Source organism: Simochromis diagramma, unplaced genomic scaffold, assembly GCF_900408965.1.
Source record: "Simochromis diagramma unplaced genomic scaffold, fSimDia1.1 OVJJ01000205.1, whole genome shotgun sequence".
NCBI classification, from domain to species: Eukaryota; Metazoa; Chordata; class Actinopteri; order Cichliformes; family Cichlidae; genus Simochromis; species Simochromis diagramma.
The window spans coordinates 2,874,021-2,897,282 of record NW_024386782.1 but is presented as its reverse complement, the minus strand read 5'-3'; the positions used below and the strand labels follow the sequence as shown (position 1 = coordinate 2,897,282).

The 23,262-nt window shown below is 37.9% G+C and overlaps 1 protein-coding gene across 2 annotated transcripts in view; it reads left to right on the top strand.

The window, feature by feature from the left end:
• Positions 1–23,262, top strand: part of LOC120724300 (collagen alpha-1(XI) chain-like) — an 81,846-nt gene that overhangs the window by 14,245 nt on the left and 44,339 nt on the right. Inside the window, exons 5-18 of one of the 2 annotated variants that reach the window (XM_040016420.1) lie at positions 8,244–8,372; positions 11,532–11,612; positions 12,007–12,105; positions 13,907–14,209; positions 15,330–15,395; positions 16,227–16,268; positions 16,629–16,691; positions 19,011–19,085; positions 19,462–19,545; positions 21,649–21,705; positions 22,088–22,141; positions 22,225–22,278; positions 22,629–22,682; positions 22,789–22,842. In XM_040016420.1, coding sequence (XP_039872354.1) covers positions 8,244–8,372; positions 11,532–11,612; positions 12,007–12,105; positions 13,907–14,209; positions 15,330–15,395; positions 16,227–16,268; positions 16,629–16,691; positions 19,011–19,085; positions 19,462–19,545; positions 21,649–21,705; positions 22,088–22,141; positions 22,225–22,278; positions 22,629–22,682; positions 22,789–22,842 — 1,215 coding nt within the window. The remainder of the gene's footprint in view (positions 1–8,243; positions 8,373–11,531; positions 11,613–12,006; positions 12,106–13,906; positions 14,210–15,329; positions 15,396–16,226; positions 16,269–16,628; positions 16,692–19,010; positions 19,086–19,461; positions 19,546–21,648; positions 21,706–22,087; positions 22,142–22,224; positions 22,279–22,628; positions 22,683–22,788; positions 22,843–23,262) is intronic. The other variant, XM_040016427.1, reaches the window with a different exon arrangement.

The window sequence follows — 23,262 nt, the reverse complement described above, 5'->3', positions numbered from 1 at the left end:
CATTAAGCCTTGAAACTATTACAGAAAACTGACCTAGATGCCAACAATTTCTCTTTTCTGTTTAAGCTTAATTGCACGCACATTGTGAGTATTATTCTCAATGATTTCCATTTAACGCTGTGACAACTTTAGTTTGTAATACTTAGAGTCCAAAAGCTTTAAGGCCAGACATTTTATTTGCCTTTCATTCTGTGTGCATATATATAATAGGGAATTTTATTGGCCAGAACAACAATATTGGCTTTGTATACTTGGCAAGAGCCATAGGCAATGTTATTGTGAAGGCTACTCGCACAGTGTGCTACTCAATGTGTTTTGTTTTTTTTCTCTCAGCACTAATTTGATTTGGATATTTAACTACAAAGGAAATAAAGGGGTCTGTTCGATGTCGACTGCCTAAACTATATTATGCTTTTTTATGAATTAATTGTGTCACAATTGATCAGTAACTGTGAGAAGCAGAATCAAAATTAAGAGGACAGTGATAAAATGGTTCTGGGAACTGGGAACTTTGTGCTCTGCAGCAGATGTGAAATAAATGATGGCATGAAACGCATTAGGCTTGCTTGGAGGCTAGCTGAATGTAGAATGCTTGCTAAGTTGGGCAGTCAGCAAAAAGTTTGCTTCTAGGTCAGAGATGCCTTTCCACAGTGAAACCACTTGAAATTGTGATGTTGCTTCTCTTCACTTATATGTTTTTTCCCCATGTCGATTTACAGCTTTATTTTTATGCATATGTCATTAACTATAATGAAATAAATGCGTTTTAGGTCATAATGAATGAATGAATTCCAAAGTGATTTCTGGTTAATATAATTAAGGTGAATAAGATTAAAGGGGATAAAGTGAAAACTTACCACAGTCATTCTTTTCTGTTTTTAAGTCTGATTTAATAGTTCTCATTTGGCTTGCGTGAGTGTTCTTTGTTTCAAAATACAATAAGCTAAATGATATTAAATTACAGAGCAATGTAGGATGCGCTCTTTGTAAAACCTAGAAAGAAGAAAATGATTCCTTGTGTTCCAAGACGTTTTTTATGATTTGCAAGGTGTTTTTGATCAGTGCATCACACAGTAAGCTCCAGCTAGAATTGTATCTTAAGCTGTAATTATTTCCACTTCAAGTGTAATAACATAAGACGTGTTGATTTTAAAATTGCTACTTGTGGGCAAGCTGCACTGTTTTTGGAAAAAATTCTTACTGGCCACAAAGTTGTTTGTTAGCATATTCTTATAGATAAAAGCGTGTTTGAAAGTATATGAAAGCCATGTGCTATGTTTAGAGTTTGCTCATTAAGTTATGCATTGGGATTCTTTGTAAATTTACAGCTGTTATAGGCATATCACAGAATACCTTGTAGGCTGCGGAAACTTTTAGAAGACTTTCCGGACTATCTCGATAAATGTATTGTGAAAATTTGAAACAGCTTTGCAATCAGCAGACCAGTTCTTTCATAGTCTTTTATATATAAAATGTATTCATGTTAAAAATTTGTGGAGGTACACCAAAAATGATGTTTTCACTCTAAAATGTTGAATTCATTTCAGTTGGATTTCTATCTGACTTGATTACATAGCTGGTGGAGAAGACATTGTGTTTTTTAAAAAATGGTTTCAGTCTAAGAGGTGCCTGATAACATTCATGCCTGTATACTGAATACAGAGCTATGAGTCATTCACCTTAGTGTAGCGTGACGGCTGGGAGTAAGAGTTACGCCTGACTTGCTTTGAAGTTTTAAAGGATGCCTACCAAATCCTCTAAAGCTTCAGATATAGATAAATTCATTAATTAACTTTCTCGAAGTTGCTCCACGTGTTTTAAATAGATCATTTGTTCATAAAGAAACAGAATGTAATTTGTTTCCATTTATTTAAAGTTCTATTAAGCTATGGTGTCCACGTTTTGGTCTCACACTCACAAAAAGTGGACACCATAGACTTAGTTTACTTAGTTTACCTGCAGCAAACCTTCAGATAGGTTAACAGATTTGATAATGTGCAATTCTAAGAAACAATCTTCTTAGACTGAACAGTCTTCTTCAATCTAAAATACTAATTGTGGCTGTTGAGCAAAAAAAGCTTGTGTTTATGTGTAATTACACTATGATGCTTTCTCATTCCAGTTGCTGTGAGTAGGTTACCTTACTGCTGTAGATTGCATAAGCAGGTGTCAAAGCTGGAAGCGCACCGAAGAGTGAACGCTAGGGGAAAATATGATCAGTGTGTGCTTAGTCTTGGCTAGGATTGCACAGCTGTTTAAGAGATATGCTCACTGTCCGGGTCTCCAAATGCCTTTTCCCCCCTCTTTCTTCTTTGAAATAAAAGCCACAAGATATTCAAAGTAAAATCATCTCCTCTTCTTGTTTTTACGCAAATCGACTTTTCAGGCTTTAAAGGATTCTTTGTTTGTGCCAGATGTCTGTCTCTGTGTTTACGTTTGTGTTGTTTTGTGCGAAAAAGTGTGAGCGTCCATGTGTGTATGTTGGAGAGAGAGAGAGGCGGAGATGGTTTGTGTATGTGTCTGTCATTGCTGCACAGGGACAGTGTTTCATTCCAAAACACTGTCCCTCAAGCAGGACAGTCCTTGGCAGGGGAATATAACAAGAGTCTGATGTGCTCTTAGCCTTAAAGTGAATCATTGTTTATGATTGGCTTGAGAGAAGTTGAGCGCTGTGAGTGTTTCTCATCTGCCTCAGTCATTTTCACCCTCTAATATCTGTCACAAATTGTTTTGGTAAAGATTGTGTAATAGGAATGTTCGTATTTAATGTCAGGGTTGATGAGAATGTCATCAGTCACTGCTTATGTTTTTTGTTCACTGTGATTTGTAAATGAGAACATTTTTGTTCTGTAGCATTTTCCCTATAAATTAGCCCTAGTTACATATATAATTGCATATAGTTCAGTCCCACCATTTGTTACCTTTGTATTTTGAGCAAAGTAATAAAAAAGAACTGCCTGATAGAAAAGAGCAGATCAAGGAAAAAGTGACAGAGAAAGAAGTGAGGAAAGTGTGGGCAGACAGGCAAACAGATGGTTCAAATAGTTCAACAGTTTTGTGAGCTACTGGCAGGCAAAATGTTTTAATATTTGAAGGGTGCAAGACATTTGTATGCCCCCAGTGCTTGAGAAGAAACGTTATCCCTGCGCTGACCACAGTGGCTGCATTTGATGAAATACTGGAAGAAATCTGGAGAGTATTATGCACTTTTCCTCCTTTGTGCTACTTGGTTAATTGTTGTACTTGTACAGTTTTGAAATTCCATTTGTATATTGGCTCTTTCAAGATGTATTCCCTCCCCAGAGTTTGGAAAAATAGGCGTTGCATATGATCAGTATGTCAAGCTTGTTCAGAGGTATGTGTGAGAAGTTAAGTAAAGAAAATACTCGAGTGAATTACTGTGAGAAAAAATAAAATAATTATATGCAGTGTCTATTTAAAACGCTTTTTTTAATTTAAAAAGCTAAAACATCTGCAATAACACCTATGCACGATGGACATGGTGCCCTCAGAGGTTCAGCTGCTGTTTTATTGAAGTTTTATTTATTTTATTCTACAAAGTAATTCCAGTGAAAAGTTTTATTGGCTCAGTGAAATATTTGGAGCACCCCAAATTTTATGTTAAGTAAGGCTAGCTGTTAGCTTACATAGTGTTTTCATAACTATGTGTTCTCTGTGTATTAATTTTCCCTCCACAAGTTAAAACTACCTGGTATACCTGTCCACAGGCAGTAACATTTAGTGCCATATTTACCTACTTAGTTGCTGTCATAGAGGAAACTATGGATCATGTCTTAGCACGCTTACAAGGTCAAGTCTTTTTGTGTAAGTGATTGAGCATATGGTGGCAAATTCCGTTTTCTTGGTCAGTCATTCTCAATCCCAAAGACAAAGAAAAATAACCTGTCGTTATATTGACTAATCAGAACAGATACCAGACTACATCACACTACATTCACATCTTTATAGGACAGGTCTTTTTCTCTGGCAATAACTCATAAATTAAGTTGAATTAAGTCTATGTTTTAGGATTGCAGTTCATTCTAGTTTTCATATTTTTAAATACTTTAAATACAAACAGATTTCTCTTAGAAACTGTGGACATCCACCTTGAATTTAATATCCTGCACAGCCTGACTCAATGTCATTTTATTTAACCCAATTGCGGATATACACAGTCTGCAGGAACAAAAATCAAGGCAGTATTACGGTTAAGAGTAAAAGTCTTCACAGTCTTAAAAATATATGTGAAATTAAAATGAATAATGTCTAAAAGGATGCACAATGAAATTAAATAAATAATGAATGTTGAGACTTATGGATGAAGAAATGTGTGCTAATTATCAAATATCATCAGAATCAACACCATACCTGTGTTAAAAACAACGTGCTTTATGAAAAAAGAGAAGATATTATACAAAAGAGTAACAGTTTAAAACTTCAAAGCAGGGTAAAGCATTAACATAAACAATTAAAAACAAAAAAGATTTCTGAGGCAACATAAAAGGGGCACGCTGATTAAAAACATTTTAAATAATGCAGCTAATATTACAACTAATTGATACAAACCCATACAATAAATCTGAGGTTTAAAAGGGACTGGAAAGAGGCCAATCTTTAGCAGGAGATAATTCAAGATGTATCTGTAGCACCAAACTTTATGGGGAAATATAGGTGGGTGTCATCTGCATAGCAAAGAAAGTCAGTTTTAAGGGCTAACATTTCTAGGAAAAGTAAATATTTCATAACAAAAAAAAGTAAGGATGGGTTTTATAGATAAGAAACAAACCGTCCGCCTGCATGTAATTTTCCATGTGCAGTTCTTTTTCCTTGTTAGCAAGGGCGACTACTTGAAGCAGATGTTAGAATTCCCTGGTCATAGACCCAAGGACATCTAAGAGTGTCTGTCTGCTGTTTTATCCCTCTTTGCTTAAAATCAAATGTGAAATGTGCACATTTAAGAAACAAAACAGCCCACATTTATTTTCCTTACTCTTGTGTAAATATTTAGTGAATTAAATGGTTTTCCTGTGCATTAAAGATAAATTTGCAGAGCTTTTCTTTGATTAGTGGCTCATCCTTTTTATGTCCTGCTCTTTGGTTAAAGTTTGCTGTGAAAGCAGGAGATGACAGTTAACATGTGTCGAGGCTGTTGTTTTACACACATGCACATTGTCCGCGGATCCATTCATTGATTTATTCTAGTGTGGCTTAGACAGATGATTCATTCCATTATGTCCATGCCAACTCTGAGGAGATCCACACCATTGCTGTGGATCATTCCTATAACTCTGAGGAAGAACTAAAAAATGCCAGAGAGCTGTGCAATGCAATACAGACACTAACATCAACAAATGCACCAAGATGAAGACAAGGAATAAGTCCAGGGTGGGGTAGAGCAGGAGGGCAAGGAATGAGAAGCTGATTGTGAAATTTGGGGGTGACTGAATCACTGTCAGGCTTCATAAATGGGCCAAGTGTGTGTGGTCTTTTGAAAATCCCTAGGTGACATTTTTGGACTCGTGCATATTTTCTCGTTATAGTAAATATATTGTTGCCTTGTCCAGTGCCATTTATTTTCCTTGTGATTAAACATACAAACTATGCTTAAGTGAAGGAACTGGGAAAGCATCAAATTGAAAAGTTACTGTCTACTCAGAGAAGAAAGAGAAAATAAGAAAGAAGTTCTGCTAAAATCAGTGTGTCTGTGTTATTAACTGATTTTCTACCATTGAGTTTGGATACATTTGTAGTAAATTATAAAAAGAACAAGCAAGCAGCTAGAGTATTAGTTTGAGGGGGGACTTGTCATTGTAGCTTTTGTTGTTCCTTTCAGTCAGTGTTACAGCAGGTGCAGGTAAACTCTTTCTTTCCTATTGCTTTACCAACATTTACCACCAGCACCTTCTTTCTCTAGACAGGTTATAGTCTTTACATGGAAAATCTATGTATGCATATGGAAAGATGGATATTCAAATGAGTCATAGGCAAACATAATTATGATAATTGTAGAATAAATGGCACATATGCCATTAACATCCTTTCATTAAGCCATATGTCAAATTTATTTACGTATGTTAGTTGTTGTTTTGGTTGTTTAATAGGCTGTTGAAATATACTGGTCACATATGATGGGAGCACAGGGCGGTTAGCAGTGGCGGCTGGCCCATAGGGGGCGCTCGGGCTCCGCCCCCCCAAATGTGGAGGAGTAAAAATATATATTTTTAAAAAATTCATCAATGATAGTTTTACTATGTGTGTGCCCATATACAGCCAGGCGTATTTTAACATTTTCACCAGCTGACTCATTAAAGTTCAACCAACAAACGGTGTTTTTCTTCTTCTAGGGCGCTCGTCAAAGCGCCCTTGATATGCAGCGAAATAGCCTATCATTAAATGGTTGCCAGGGGAAAATAATAAATATTTGACCTATCAGCGTCGCTGAATTAAATGGTTTGGGGGCGCTTAAAATTGCGCCCCTGCAGAAAACGCGCGAAGATTTGCTGTTCTAGAATTTTACCTCAGTCAGTAGCCTAAGTGAGCTATAAGGTCAGAGAGAGACGATGGCAGCGGTATTGTTAACGGTTGAGGCACAGCCTCCCCCAAATTCGGTTAGATCGCTTCTAACCTACCCTTTTGCCAGAAGGACAATGGCAGAAAAACTGCAAGTTAAAGAGTTGGGACCTGACAAGCCCGAAATTCAACTAACCCAGGCAACGAAGGAGAAGTCAAAAGCATACAACAGGACTTTTTGTCGGAGTTGGTTCCAGCGCAAGTCGTGGCTGACAGGCTGTGCATATTGATTTATATGATGCAGCCGGCTTTATATTGTTGCTTGATTACACCACACAACATTGGATTGATGTAGCCTAAGTAATGAGTAAGTGGACACATTCAGTCTCAATGTGTTCCAGAGATCTGAGCTTATACAGATGTTGCCTCTTGTAATTTAATGCAATGTGCATGTATGTGCTTCCTCTTTAGGGGCCACCCTGTTTGTGGCCTCTCTTCACCTTCATGCAGCACTCAGGTTATGTTCCTTGTTTGTTTGTCCACTGAATTTCTTAGTCCATGTGGATTCTGAAAAAGTCAGCTGAGGTGCCCATATGGTAGATGGGTATAGATAGAATGCTTCATATCAGTAGTAAAGCAGTTCCTGGTTTAGAAATTCCTTCGGAGACGATCATGGAAAAAGAGCCTTTGGCTGATGAAACAGTTGGGAGCGGGGATCTAATTTCCTTTTCCAAAAGCTCATGAAAAACAGACAGCCTTAGATAAGTACAGACCTTGGTTATTTATCTGCTGTGTAAGGGGACTTGCCATCCCTCACGGCTGAGTTGGGGGGAACTGTACAATAGCTCTTTTTAAAAGCTTACAGACTCCCCTACAGCCTTAATTAATAGTCAAGAGACTACTGCCTCTGGTACTGCACAACATCTGCCTTGTTGTTTTATTGTCACATTTTATTATCACTGTGCTGGTGTAAAGCTGAAGAAATAGGTGTATGCTACATGGGCGTTAACATTTGGTTTCTATTTGTAATTGTGGGGAAAAAAAGACAAGAGAAAGAAACGTTAGTGGTGTCTGCAAAGAAGATTCTCTGAAAGATTTGACATTAAATGTGTTTTTCTTTCCTTTTTTTCCAATAAGCTTTATGTGATTGACAAAAACAAATGATTGAAAGAAAAGGGATTATTGATTGAAAAGGTCCAAGATGTAATCCTGCAATGGGAAATGTGAAAAGCAAAATCTTAAATGCAAACCCCATGGAACATTAATTTATTTAAATTCTCTTCTGTGCTGTTTAGAGACCTGGACAATACAGTTAAACTTAGTGGGCTGGATTCTGGATTGAATGAAGATAGATTAGGCTACTGTGCTAGGGCTTTTTGTTTCCAGCTGCAGATGGGAAGTGGTCTGTTCAGCTCTTTTTCATGCCCCTGACTAGCTTCTACTCAGCAGTGTCTGAGGCTTCCTGGTATTGGAGCTATTTGCCAAACCAAACTAGAAAAAAGCTGCTTTCGCAGAAACTACACTGAACTAAATAGCACTACTGGCCAACTCATATAGTATTGTGAATTAACAATCAACAGAACGTTTATGTTGAGGGATACGCAGAATAAAAAAAAAGTCTGGTAATTGAATTTGCAGCAGGGAAACGTGCATCCTAATTTGTGACTCTGTCGTCTTAAAACTTTGTTGACTTGTCTTTCGCTGAAAGTCTTCTTCTCCTTTATTTCCAGGGTGACATCCAGCAGCTGCTGATAGTGGCAGACCCCAGGGCAGCCTATGACTACTGTGAACACTACAGCCCCGACTGTGAAACCCCCAATCATCAAGACACCCCACAGGCTCAGGAACCTGAGTATGAGGTCAGTACTGGGGTAGCTTTAGAAACAGAGATCAGGTGGGAGCACTATCTCCTGCTTAACTGAAGCAAAAAAGAAAAAGAAAGCTGGGAGAGAGGAGGGGGAAGTAGGGAGGATTTTATAGAGAAGAGGCAGGCAGAGAGAAATATTTGTGGTAAGCGAAAGAATTAAGGAAACAGGAAGGGAGCAAATATGTTAGTAGTAGCAGGAATTTAGAAACAGGGTTTTATTCTTTGATGTTTTTAGTAAGAGAGTCAAAGATGAGTTAAAAGGACAAAAAAGGAGACTGGGATAAATGACATTTAAATTTGTAAAATGGGAAGAATTGAAAGGCTGGGTGTAAGGTGTAATTACATACCAGGTGTCTGTGCAGTTTTGTATACTTGCCCTGGTTTAATGTAGCTCAGTTTCAGTCTCTGAGAAATAAACCAAAACAAAAATAATAATAATAATTTCAGCAATTTGTGTGGAAACTTTTTACAAACAGTCCTCCATGAATAAGAACGTACGTGCACGGGTTTCTGTGTCAACTCTAAATCTGTCATTTTCTCCACTTTGTGTTTTACTAGTGGAAACATGCTGACATATCAAAATACATGGTTTAGTTTGAAATGCAAGTTTTATTACCACTGGCTCCCAAATACCACTTGTTGTTTCTTTAGCCATATTTCTTAATTGAAATACAGTGCTTTGTGTCAGGACTTCTTTTTTTTCCATATTCATTTTTTTGTTATTTTGCTAGTTCAAGCTGTTCTGCCGGCTGACATTTTCCTTCAGTATTTCACTAAATAACTGATGAGCTCACACTGGAAACCTTTCTTTTTTCTCTGCCACAAAGTCTGAGCCCACTTTGGAGTGGCCCCGTGATTTATATCACTAACGAGTTCTGCAGGCTCTGCCCAAACTCCCAGGGAAATTTAAGCTATCCCTTCCCCAGCTAGACTTCCAGTACCTGGAAAAGTCGACTTTAGATTCTTGGTTTTTAAGAAAAAAAAATCAGGAGCTGGTTCTCTATTCAGAAATATTGGCTGTAGAGTGGGTATGGGTCTTGGAAAATGTTGCTTCATCATCAGGTTAGTTCTCGGCAGCAACACAAGGAGCTTGTCAATTCAAATAGACAGCAGGGAATGTTTTGGCTTTAAAAACCTTGTAAATCTGGTTTATTCATTGTTGGTTTCTGTACACTTATAACAAGAATGTTCTTCCTTCATTCCAGATCAGTATTTAAAAAAAAGTTATGTACTCATGCACAACTGAAAAACATTTCCTGAAAATGACAAATCACTGTTGAAAAGGATATTTTTGTGATCTTTTAGCCCAAACTGTTACATTTACCTTTGTTAGGTGAAATGTTTTTGTCCTGAAGCAAGTGGTCATGAACCACATGTTACCAGCTTGGTTAAAAGAGCAAGCGGAGTGATGGAGAAGGAAGCTGGGGGGAGTGCTCTTTTTTTATAAGCACCCCTTAGTATTTAGGTCTTTCATCCATGCCTGTGGTGAAGGCCTTCAGCTCAGCCAAGCACTTCAACACCATAAATCTTTATAAATTATTTCTTCATTCTCTATCTCTCCCTCTCTTTCTCTCCCTCCATATTTCCATCTAACCCTGTCCCCCCCCCCCCCCCTCTCTCTCTCTCTCTCTCTCTCTCTCTCTCTCTCTCTCTCTCTCTCTCTCTCTCTCTGTAATTTCAGTCAGTCTGGCCAGAACTTCTCTCTTCTGTGACCTCTCCCTCTCTGGGCCGCTGAACGGACGCCAAGCCAGCCTTGCAGCAGGCCGTGGCTCTTTTATTGTTTTTATGAGCTTAGCAGTTGTCCAGGGACTAATATTTATTCCTGCGCATAGAGTGTAGCATTAGGGGCTGGTCTGGTAACTTAATCTACTTTGCCTCTGTTTTGACAGTGTTAGGACAACTAAAAGTTTTCTTCTTTTTTTTTTCTTTTAAAGGACTACAGTGACTCATTTGCATAACACTTTGTTGGTTATGGGCAGTATCACAATAAATGCCCATTAAATGGTGATTTTAAGTATTTAAACATATAATACACATCTACTTTCTTTGGTCTAGGGTTAGATGAGAAGAAGCTAGAAGTAGATAGAAGTCTGCTGTTTTTACTGTAAATATGAAGTTAAAGCCAAAAGATGATGAGCATAAAACATTTTAAAGATAATTTAGACCATATGATTTATTGATTTGTCTTAAGTCGGCCAAGATAAAATGTTTCCTTGTTTCTTGAGTGTTTCTCCTAAGCTAAGGCAATTTTCTCCAGGCTGCAGCTTGATATTTAATGACAAGCTTTAAGAGTGGCGCTCATCTGCTCCTCTACCTCATCTTAAGGAGAATAAGATAAATTTGACTCAGTCTTGCAGAGTGTATATTATGATATTTCCTCAGGTTCAGGTCAGGGCAGGTTGAATTAATGTTTAAAATGTATATAAACAGCAACATAATGCACACATCACCATTATCACCATCTGAAGTTGATGAGTACACATTGTTCAGATAAATGCATTGTTTTCACGTGGACTATTCCAATACCCCAGTGGGTGTGTGAGTGTTTTTCCTTTTTATAGGAGTCAGGTTTTAAAATAGAGGAACAATGGTTTTATCCCCTGCTGCTCTATCCTGTATGCTCCCCATAATTTACCGTCTTGCGGTGATTCTGTACAGCTTGAGTTTTGTCTTTTAAAGAGCCACTAATGAAAGCCGCCAGCAATTGTTGGCATTCAAATTAAGCAGCAGAAGCAGATACATTTTCACTGGCATTGCATTAACCTATTAACCTCCTGTCAGCAGCAAACAGGAATTTTAATTGTTGTTTGCTTGCTTATGTTCAGGAGGGTCTCTCAGAGGAAGGGGAAGGATAAAGGAATGTTCCATTCATCCATGTGCTAAAGGATTTCATTTCCTCATATGGATGTAAAATCTCCCCTAACATCAACCAGCCATTGCTATTTTTAAAATAGCAAGAAGCTATATATTTAATGTTTTGTGTGGTTTAAGTTTGGATTTTAACCAGTTTTGAGAAGCATGAACGCTTACTTGCCATGTAAATGAAGTACATTGTCTGTAAATGAAGACATCGTGCTGCTTTATTTACATGATCGCACCAACTAATTGATTGTGGATGCCTCTTCTTTTTCCTTTTTTTTTTTTTTAACAGTACCCTAACTATGATGTCTATGACTACAGTGAGGGAGAGATAACCACTGACCCTTCCCCTACTGAAGCAGCCAAAACTCAGGTAAAACTTGACGAGCAGTTATTATGGGTGTCACCAAGAACGACATATATGTATGGTTTCCTTTTTTCCCTTATTTTTAGTTTTTCATCGTCTCATTTTTGCCCTCTCTGTCTCTGTTGGTCGTATTTCTTGGCTACATTTCTTTTATTGGAGCAATTGTTAGTTGCTTTTATTGCTCATTATGATACATATTCTGGATATACTTAATTCTGTAACAATAATTTCCATGAGTCTATTACAATCATAATTATAAAATTAGCTCTCTTTGTGTTTCTTTGTTTGAGAAAGGATGTGCTAGAGGCAGATGAAGACATCTACATCATCAATATTGGCGATAATTACTGTATTTTACCCGTTACAAACCTTCCCTGTGTTGTTCTTGCTCCAATTTCAGACAAATGTGGGTGGAGACTATTATACAGGTGAGTATGACTACAGCGTAGTGGATGGAAGTCAACCTGAGAATCCCACTGATACTGCAGGACAAGGCGAGGTAACTTTTTAAAACTGCTTATTTTTAAAACCCTGAGATTTTAAAAATAATGTTTGATAACTAAGCTATGGGAAAAAGTCCTGAGGTCTATATCTTATAAAATTACTTTAATTCTATAACCATGTTTGATCACCATCAGGAGGTACAAGCACAGTGAAAGTTATTTCTGGTTACACACATGTCAAATATGGTCATTCCACACAATATGATGCTAGTTATGCAAAATGTTTATTGTGCTGTACTTTTTGCTTTTAAGAGCAATCAGCAGGTTTTAATGAGGAACCTTGGAAAGATTACCATAGATTGTGGTGAAGAGCTGTTAGAAACTTCTGGGAACTATCACAGATTTCTACGTAAACTTGTTTGTGACTGTACATAATTAGTGGTTGGTTGATAATCTCATTAGGATATTAAATTTAGTATTACCTTAAATTTTGGTTTTATTAAATTAGATCAATTTCATAACCATGAAAGTGTTTGTTAAAATAAGCCCTGCAGGATAAACTTCCTCTGAATGTAGAAAATTATCTGTGTGTCATTGATTTGAAATTTAACATCTGGATTCCAGTTTTGTTTCAATTCCTGGTAAATGGGTTTAAAATGAAACGCTAGTAAAACCGTAAGGCATCACTGGCAACAAGACAGATTTTTATGATCATCTTTGGAGGTCACAATCCAACACGGCATCATTAACATCAAACAGCCTACTCCACTACTTGATTTCCGTGAGAAACAGCCTCCATCAAACAGAGTTTGAATAAAGACAAAAGCAGGAAAAGTTTGTCATTTAATGAACTGTAACCAATGGAAAATCACTACACAGGCACATCCCCTATATTTCTTCCATAGTCTGAATTTGGCAGATCCTGTTTTAATTTGTGCTAACCATCACACAAAACACAAGATAATGAGGAACATTTGGGGGTTCAACCAAAACAATATGATACTGTTCTCTGGCAGCCAAATGATCGCTGATTGCTTTGTGTGTACCTTAAGATAGACAATGCAGCTTCAATTAGCTCAGGACTCAGGTTAATTTAAAATGATGGGATGGTGGAGTATCCGAGGGAAAAAAATATATTTTGTAGGAATGCATGCCTAAATACTGAGGACAGCGGTGTAGTCGACAGACAATGCTAAAGTACAAAAGAGTATTGGTGGAAACTCCTGTGCTTATGAGATGCTTGGATATTTTCCCATTGTGGTTGACTGTGACTGACATCAGTGCAGTGCTTCAGTTTCTGCGCTTACATTACTTTTTACTGTTTTAGTCCTGAGTTATTCTTCATCGGATCAAAGTTCTTCAAAATATTTGTATATACGCATTTGCATTATTATTATTGGATTAAATTATTGTTGTTGTTGTCTAAATTACCCCCTTTTTTCACGATGTTTCAGCTTTTAGTTTGAATCATATTGTGCCTATTTTAAGTGATTGGTGTTTAAAGAAAATATATCAGTTTGAAATTACTCCAGCTGTTTTGCAAGGAATAAATAATTGCTATATTGATGATATATAATGTAAAATATTGGTATATTGATGTGATTACAGATGTTAATCTTAGTAACATTGCTTACTAACAATACACATGTGGATTTGTACATTTAGCTGTACCAAATTAGACATGTGTGTAGAACTAACTAGAAAATTAGTTGCCATATAGTACTTTTGCTCAAACAGAGTGCTTATTACTGTTTTGACTTTGTAAAACACATGAATAATTGTCATTGGTCCCATGGTTTCATTTCACTAACCAAACCTTGTTGTTCCTTCTGTTTGCATTGCCTTGAATGATCCCAGGCGTACGTAGAGGAAATAGTGGATGATTACATCACTGGTGTGGAACAGGTCGGGGTGGATCCCACTACTGGTGTGGAAACTGCTGCCCCAGTGGACACCCAGGAGAAGGTGGATCCAGGGACTGACGTGTATGAGTTTAAGGAATACGACCTGAATGCATATGGCGACAAAGAGTTTACAGAGAAGCAATATAATTATGAAAGCTATGATGAATTCGACTACAACGCCAAGCCTACATCTGTACCACATGAGGAACATGTTGGCCCTGGTGCTCCAGCTGAAACAGATATCAAAGAGAGCAGTGTAAGTGCTGGACTGCTTAGGAGTCACGCTGAGAGGGATGGGGGTCGGGCATGGAGGGGGTAGAGGTGGTGTTCAGGAATGTGGAAAGATGGAGAACATGTTGATAGCACTTGTTTGATGGAGTATTCTCGGTGCCCTTTGTGTTTGTTGTTTCTAATGTTAGCTTGGATCGTTCTGCCTACTCAGGGACAAAACTTAAATACACAAGTAGAGCACAAACACACACCTTGTCTTTTACACATAAGCAGATGTTGACCTTCTATGACCTCTTGAACTCAGTGACCTTGAATGTTTACCAAAGATGCTTTACACTAGTTGTCACACCAATTTTGATTTTGGATCATACTGTGTAGTCAGTCAAAATCTACAAATACGTCTTTTCTTCATTAAATCCGTCTAGATCAAACTATAAAGCCAGACAGAAATTGCTGACCTAGTGTCTATTGTTACTTGTTTCCAGCCCTCTACTTTGCCTCAGGATTCTCAGTATCAGGAAGTGACACAGGCTCTGTCTGGATCTTGGCTTGAGATCTGTCTCCTTAGGTTCAGTCTTAACTGCTCAGTTTTTGCTTTCCACTGCACAGTCTCAGCCTTTCTCTATGACTTTCTCATTAAGTACTGGTTTCCTCTTTAGGTTGAACTGTACAATCTTGTGGGTTTTGGAAACACTGTGGTTGTTTCTTTGTGAATTCTTCTCATGTTAAGTCATTGTATGGATAGTGTCAGTTAACGACCTCTACATTCATGCTCAGTAGGGTCTTTTTGGGCAGTTCCTGGCTTTTGGGATAACTAATAAGTAGTAGTCAGACCATATCCTAAATTATAGCTTCTTGCAAAATGACATTTGATATTTTTTTTCCAGTAGAAAAAAACACCTTTTTTTTGCCTTGAAAAAATATGCAGGACACTAGTCATCAGTTTGGTAAAGTTTTACTTTTTATGGGCAATTTTGTCACTATTTTAAGTATAGGAGGCTTCAGGCAAGACATCTGCTGTTCATTGATATCACAATTTGCATTTTTGTTCTTTAAACCACTGATGGTCTGTCTTTAGAAACAAAAAGTCAAGCTTTTGTTTCTATTTTGTAAAGAAATTCACCTGGTATGTCCTATGTCTTTAGGTGCATGGAGGTCAAAGGTACCTGGGAGAAAAAGGAGAGAAGGGCGAACCTGCTGTCATAGAGCCCGTAAGTGAAAAGTCTTTCTCATCTTTCTCTTGTTGAGAATAAACCTTTCCATTAAAGGTTCAAGTTAAATAAATAGGTACATACTAACTGAGTAAAATATTTAAGAAACAAACATATTGCTAAGAATAATTTAATTGTAGAGATCCTAATACTCTACACTGGTCTGTGTCTGGTACACTATATTTTCTTTGTTATTCTAACCAACATATTTTTCAGACAAGTAGCACATTTTCATAATTATTCTCAGCCTACTTTCATATCTATTCACTATGTTACTTGCACGCAGTGATTTATATGTCACAATCAAATTCTTTTGCATATTTTTTTAATTGTTTTAGAGGAATTTCATCAGATCACAAACATCTTTCAGACTTGATTTACTCTTGTCTGTGCCTTAATTTACTTCAGTGCAAAGTAACTTCAGCTGTTTGATTTTACTTAGGGCAGTGGCAGCCATGGGTAGCTTGCCTTCTGGAGAGATTCAACTTTTATTTTACATATAGGCTGTATATACAACCACAGTCACATAAAGAAGTCCCTCAACCTATACAGTTTGCCACTACAGGCTAAACAGTGTCCAAAATAGCAGCAGTAGTTAACATCCCTCTTCCCATACTGTTTGTACCACCACAGGCTCCCATTCAAGTATTTTGACCACACACACATATTTAGAAGTATCAGATAACTAGAGCACTGGTCATTTAGCTATGAGTAAGATCCTCAACATCAAACAAGCATGTCTCCTATTTTTTGCTTCACTCTCCATTGCCTGTGGGCAACAATTTACAGGATGCCCTATAATGCTACTGCATCCACTTTTTCCTTTTTCAGGGGATGCTTGTAGAAGGACCCCCAGGAGCCCCTGGCCCAGCAGTGAGTATCACGTTCTCCCACACTCCTGTCTGGCTTCCACAGATGGAGAACAGCTAAAGAAGGAAAAAATGTCTTTATGGAAAGAGCGTCAGTCCTGATCGCCAGTGAAGCTTGAGCTGGGAGAGACTGTCAGAATGTGTACTTGTGCATGAATGTGTGTATGTCTGTGTCTGTGAAATGCAAGGGGAGGAAGGGGGTATGAGGCTGTTTCATTTTGAGGCTTATGTCTTTCAAACCAGTGTCTTTGCTTCTGTCTTTGTTGGCTTATACAAATAAAGTGTTGGATAGAATGACTGTGGTGGGAATGCTGGTTAGCAGTAGCTTGGATAAAATGCTAAGTGTATCCACGTCTGGTTTCAGGGTGTTACTGGTAACCCAGGATTGCAAGGTTCCCCAGGTCCACCAGGAGACCCTGGTCAGAGGGTGAGTGATGGTTGCAATAATTGTACAACTAATTAAAGATGTATTTGAAAAGCTTTTGTTTTCTCCTTGTTATAAAAGCTTAAAATACACTTGTTGTTAAATTAAAGATAACATATCTGCACCTTTGACTAGTTATTTACAGAGACGTTGTTATAAAAATATTTAAATTTATTACTTTATTTATGTTACATTGTGAAAATATGGTAATCTAAGCTCTAGATAGCCATTAATTCTTCATGCGGGATAATTGGGTTCAGTACAATAAAAAATGTCCTTGTGTTTGTTATCCTTCTCTGTTCTTCTCTACTGGAAAGCTGTGGAGTATAGTTTCAGTGCCATGGAATGAATAATACCATTGGACACAGCTTGCTACTGCGGCAGTAGGAGGGATTAGTGAGGAGTGGTGCAGGGAAATGAGATGCCCATAAACTGTCAATATAGCAACAAAGAAAGGTTCTGAGAAGTAGGCCTGGTATGCTTAAGGATTGGTGAGAAATGCAAGGAATTGGCTGTAAAATATGTAGAAGCATAAATTGTCCCCAAACATTTCTTTTCTCAGCCATGTGGCTCATTTATTTGATTGATTGGCTGCAACATAATAAGTGTCTGTCCCCTCCAGAAAGCTGGAGCTCAGCTTGCATTTTTCCAAATGTGATGATTGCTCTGCAGCCCCCTTTCATCTGCCTTTTAGCACATCTACTCTCTCACTAGAGATTAACCATATAATTGTCAACATAAAAATACCCCAACACGCCTCCGTCAGCATGGCCAGTACAAAAAGGCCTTTTGTTCCATTGACTAACAGTGATCAAAAATATTTTGTTAGTCCAGAAGTCCTGTCCCCCTCCCTTAACAACCCCATGAGAAACGGTCTTGTTTAAGATTGACAGGGGCATTAAAAGTGACTTGTTTCTTAAGTCTGGTGGTTTTCCGTTGCGTAGGATCTGCCTGCACTCAGCGTTTGATCTGCTCATTTTTTTCATGATCACCACCTCCCTAATTTCCACTGAAACATTTTCCCAGCCATATAGGACTTTCATTAACACTAGAGGCCACTATGCTTACAATAACGGTAATGGATGAAGCATATTCACAGGAACTGAGAAAATGCAGATCAGAGCACGGGGAACACATGGCATCAATTTAAGTAGTCTGAGATTGTCGTGCATGACTAGACTGCAAAGTTGATGCTGGTTTCCTGAGAAGCAGGAGATACTATTTAGGCTTGATCTTATTTTAGATTATTTCTTTGTTTTGTTTTTCTTTCATCAAAAATATGTAAAAAATTGACACGTCTGTTCATACTGTTATCTTTTATGCCGAGATTTTTATTTTTCCATATTGTGTTTGCAATACAGAAAAATTTGGCACAGATGCTGACAAATCTTAATCAAATTTGTAGTGACAATAGTAGTGATTTTGCAAGCTTACACCATAACTTTCCATGCTTGTCGGTGGCATCTGAATATAGCAAGGTAGGCGTATTACAATGCAAAGCTGAAGTGTGCATGTTGGTGCCTAAGCTGAAGCAGACAGTATGTGGATATGAAAGACATGGAGCTAAAGGCTGACCAAACTCAGTCTTAAATTAACAATGTCAGTTTGGCCAATGGCATTAAAAGAATCTATCCCTTTCGAATTATGTATTTCCTCAGATCCTACCCGTTGGCCACAAATATTCTTTCTCTCTTGGGGTGAACTTTAAGATTAGCAAAACACTCTCCATTTTTCATTCAATGAAGAAATTTTAAATCCCTCTAATTTAATGAGCCTTATTTCCTCTCAAGGCCACGACTGTGGATATTTAGTCTTGGTAAAGTCAGTGATAATAATAAATAAATACTTTAGTTTTGGTTGAATTAATCTTAGTAGGATTAGTCAGTTTTTGTTTTCAGAATAAAGAACAACAATACAGAAAAAAGACTTTGGCTTTGAAGTGATTGTTGGAGATAAACAGGGGTTTACTGTGAACAGAGATTTCTTTAGTTTCTGCCTTGTAATTATTGCAGATGTTATTTATTAGGAGTTTTCTCTTATTATTATTTGGACTTTGCTTCAGCCCCTTCAGGATATGGGATTAACTTTGGGATAAGTAAAGTACTGCATATCTTATCTTAACCACATATTAATTATTCATAACAATGTTACATGCTTGCAAGTTAACTGAAGCACTGGCTGATTTGAATTCAATAATTTGGGGGATGTTAGTTAACTGGACTCCTGTATATTAAAATCTTTTGAATTACAGTTTTGCAGTTAATTGGTATTCTGTTACTTTAGCTTGATTGTTGATTTCTCCTCTCTCCTGTGGTTCTCCAGGGCTCTCCTGGGCGTCCTGGTATTCCTGGTTCAGATGGTGTTCCTGGGCCTCCAGGGACGATTCTGATGCTTCCAGTAAGTCTTCCTGCTTTCAGAGCTGGTCATATTGCACTCCTTTCATCTCAGGCACTAGCCTGTGAACTTGCTCCATTTAGTAAGTTTACCTCATTGCATCACCAGTAGGCCAAAGGATTGCAGCCTTATTTTCTTTGGGTTACAAATCACTTACCTTGTAAATGTCAGCCAGTGCAATGGAGTAGAACCAGTGACTGAGGCCATAAAGGCTAGGCGACAGATATTTGACTGTGGTGTGTGTAAGACGTTTTACCAGAACACAGTGCAGATTTGAACACACTCACCGGGGGATGACCATTGGACGTGTCACACTGTAAAAACAACATAAGTCAGTTTGTTTTTAATCATGTTGCTTTCTTCCTTTTGTGGCTAACAGTTCCGCGCAGGTGGTGAAGCACACAAAGGACCTGTGATTACAGCCCAGGAAGCTCAGGCTCAAGCCATTCTGTCTCAGGCTAGGGTGAGTATCATTGGTAAATATGAGCCCAGAGCTACTAAAATTAACTTGGAAAAAAATATTTAGAAGGAAAGGAAAAGCTTATGATCTGTGACATACTGCACCATCCAGCCAACATGATGGAGACAAAGTTATAGCAAACTTTGCCGCGGCTGCCACTGCTTCTTGACTAGTAGTGATTGTTGATGATGTCACTGCTGATAGAAGTAATAAGATGAATACTGAAATGTACAGGGCTAAACCCTCTGCACAGACCAAATATGACACAACGTATCCTGCAAAAGCAGTCCAAGAGTTTCTCTAAGCAAAGAAATGAAATATTCTTCATTTACTAAGTCAGTCACCTGATCTCAGCACAATAGAGCATCATTCGTAGTTACTAAAAAGAGAATTGGAGGCAGAAAGACCCATAAACAAGGAGCAGCTGCAGTGAAAACCTAGCAGAGTTGCAGAGTATCTCAAGGGTGAAGTATTTAGTGATCTCCATGCCGTCTAGACTTTACTGACTTGCTTCACTGATTCTAGACTTTGGACTTGAATGAAGGATTTTCATTCAACAATTAAAAACAATCCTTGTATTTATAATAATTTTATTATGTTTAGTTATTTTTGAGCATCTGAAAATAGGGCACTATGTATAAAAATGGCTGTAATAGCTAAACAGTCAGTCCAATAATTTTGTTAAATGTGAAAGTCTGCACTCCAATCACACCTTGATTGGTTGATATTGTGAATGAAGTAGCTTATAGGTGTATGTATGGGTCAACTGGAAGGGCACTGACTGTTGTGGCAAACGGTATGTTTTCAAGGATGACAGAAGTAGGTTACATAGAACTGATACAGTAACGTCATGTAGACCATCATATTTTTATAGTTATGTATCTGTTTATGGAGATGAGCTTTGACATTAGGCAGATGTAGTTCGGAGCGTTGGGAGTTTGGGTCAGGCTTAATCTGATCTCATCTGATTTTAAGCCTTTAGACCTATTCTAGTAGAATCCCTAATATGAAATCACTAACCTGAAAATGACCATTAAATAACAGAAATTATAGTAAAAAATACCAGAAGGAATCATTATTCATAAATCCTGAACTCCAAGATATGGACCTGTGTCGTGTTTGGTAGTATATAAATCCAGCACAGATGTTCACACCCACTCAGGGATCCAGACAACCATAACACTGTTGAAAAACAGGTTGAACACATGGAGTTCATTAAGTATTGCACAAATACTATATATTAACACATTCTGTGGAGTTGGAGGGCTACCAACACTGGAGTTTAGTAATGTCTAGAAAGCACTTGTCACCTTTCTATATTTGTCTGTTATGCCAAAGGTTTGGTCTGATGGAGGAAATAAACAAAAAGGCCCAGAATGTTCTGAGCGTGAATTATTTTCACAGATTTTAATTATTCAGGGCCGATTCTTAACCCTCTCAGGCTCAAATCAAGTTTTTGTTGCTAATGCACAACCAAGTCCTGCAGTGGTACTTCTGAGTAAAAAAAAAACCTCATAAAATATGTATGTGGGGTAATCAGGTTGTTAGTTTTTAACTGTTGCAAATCGGCAACGTCTGCCTTGAGAGGGTTAAACGTGAAGTGCTCTTCAGTGCGTCTGTATTTAGTTGTTTTCCTGAAAATACACATAAGTTAACGAATTTCGATGATTCAGTCTTGGTATAGCATACTAGTATAGCTAGCATTCTTTAAATTAGTGATTTATTTCATTCAGTAGTCACACTGCAAATAAACTCCAGACATCATTTTTGGCAGTACAATGCTGTGGTCAACCATGAGCCGAGTGGCAAACCATGAACAAGAACAAAGTAAAGTTTGCACTCTGTAAGGTTCCATGTCCGACAGAGGCTAAAAGAAAGAGTTATTATTAGCGTTTTCTTTAATAGTTGCAGAACTGTTATGGTGCCAAGATAAATTCACGCTTTAGTACAGGTATTTTTTTTTTGCATGCAAAGCCGATTCAATATAAATATTTGAAACAAAGCACTTCAAGCTCTTCTAGATAGATAAATAGACAAATGTGGATGCAAGAGTGCCTCTGCGGTTGGTGACAAGCTGTTTATAGGTTGCTTCTGTCTGATCCACAGCTGACAATGAGAGGTCCTCCAGGGCCAGTGGGCATGGCAGGAAGATCTGGGCCTGTGGTAAGTGCTGTTTAAAAACACATTTGCACATTTTAAGCTTGAGAAATACAATCAATAATTTGAACTCACTCATACCTACACACTACCACCAGTTTTGATTTAATTTCATCGATCTTTATCCATTTTAAATTATTGCAAATGACTTGCTTGTGATTTTTTTATGTCTTGGTTGTGTCTTGGAAACGACCAGTGCTGTCATCCAGATGTTATATTTTGTGTGTTTACATCCACATTAGTTTCCATTCCAACCGGGATTATACTGATTTCCAAGTGAAATAATGAAATGACAAAATGTCTGGCATCACTGAAGATGTGTTCATTCACTAAAACAATCTTGGTGTGTGTTTTTGTATCTGTATTTTTTATTTTTCATTCTAAATAGGGTGGACCTGGTGCTCCTGGACTTAAAGGTGACAGTGGTGATACTGGGCCACAGGTAGGATGAAAATGCTTTGTTATATTATCTTTTCTTTAATTTTGTTATTGCTTGATTGAAATATTTATATATCTTTTCCATAGGGACCCAGAGGTCTACAAGGCCCAACTGGTCCACCAGGAAAATCAGGAAAAAGGGTAAGAGTACTTTCCCTAAGGTCTTAGGTCTCTATACTGTGAAGTTTTTAATGGTTAATCTTCTCCAGAACAATGTTGCAGTATGTACTGTTCATATTTTATTAAATATGAGGAATTTAGTTTCCAGAGAGAAAAGTCTGTTTCGTTTCAGGCATGGCTCCATTTCAAATAATTCAGCTGCACCCAATAATTGTCTGTTTAAACTCAAAGTTGTGTTTATTTAAGCATGAAGTAGTTAAAAAACTTAAAGCATCATCACTTTGTTTATTTTCAGCAAATATCTGCAGTAACTGAATATTTTTCGAATAAGATTTCTGTCGAACTTTACGTGATATCTGCATGTTCTCCAGGGTCGAAATGGAGCTGACGGTGCACGAGGAATGCCAGGAGAAGCGGGAGGCAAGGTAAACTGGCTACGTTTGAAGCATTGTTTGGGCTTCGCTGTGTCTTCAAAGTGATACCTGTCATACTGATTGATACGCCTTACCAATTCTTGCCGTGCCTTTTCAGGGCGATCGAGGTTTTGATGGTCTCCCTGGTCTTCCCGGAGAGAAGGGACATAGAGTAAGTATCAAAGGAGCAAATCTGTCTCTTGTTAAATGCATAAAGTCAGAGGACAGACATCACAGAAGACTTATATCTGACTCCAAAAATAAAAATCCCAGAGTCCCAAAGTCATCTTTAGGCCCAAACACTTATTGCCCTTGAACGACACATCAGTGCTGATTTGTCATTTAACGGCCACTCCATCCAAGTCATGTGCACCCCAGTGCTGACAGACATAACTTCTGAACCAGTGGAACTCATTAGGGCGTTTGACCCAGTTATGAAAGATGGGGTTAACTCAAAAACCACTTGGGCTGACCTTAACCCGGCCTGGTGGTAGATGAAGACTGCTGATTTTAGTGTTTGTGTAACGTGGGCTATATGGAGAGCCCAGAAAGAAAGGACAAAGATCACAGAGAGGTATTTCTAGACAGGGTT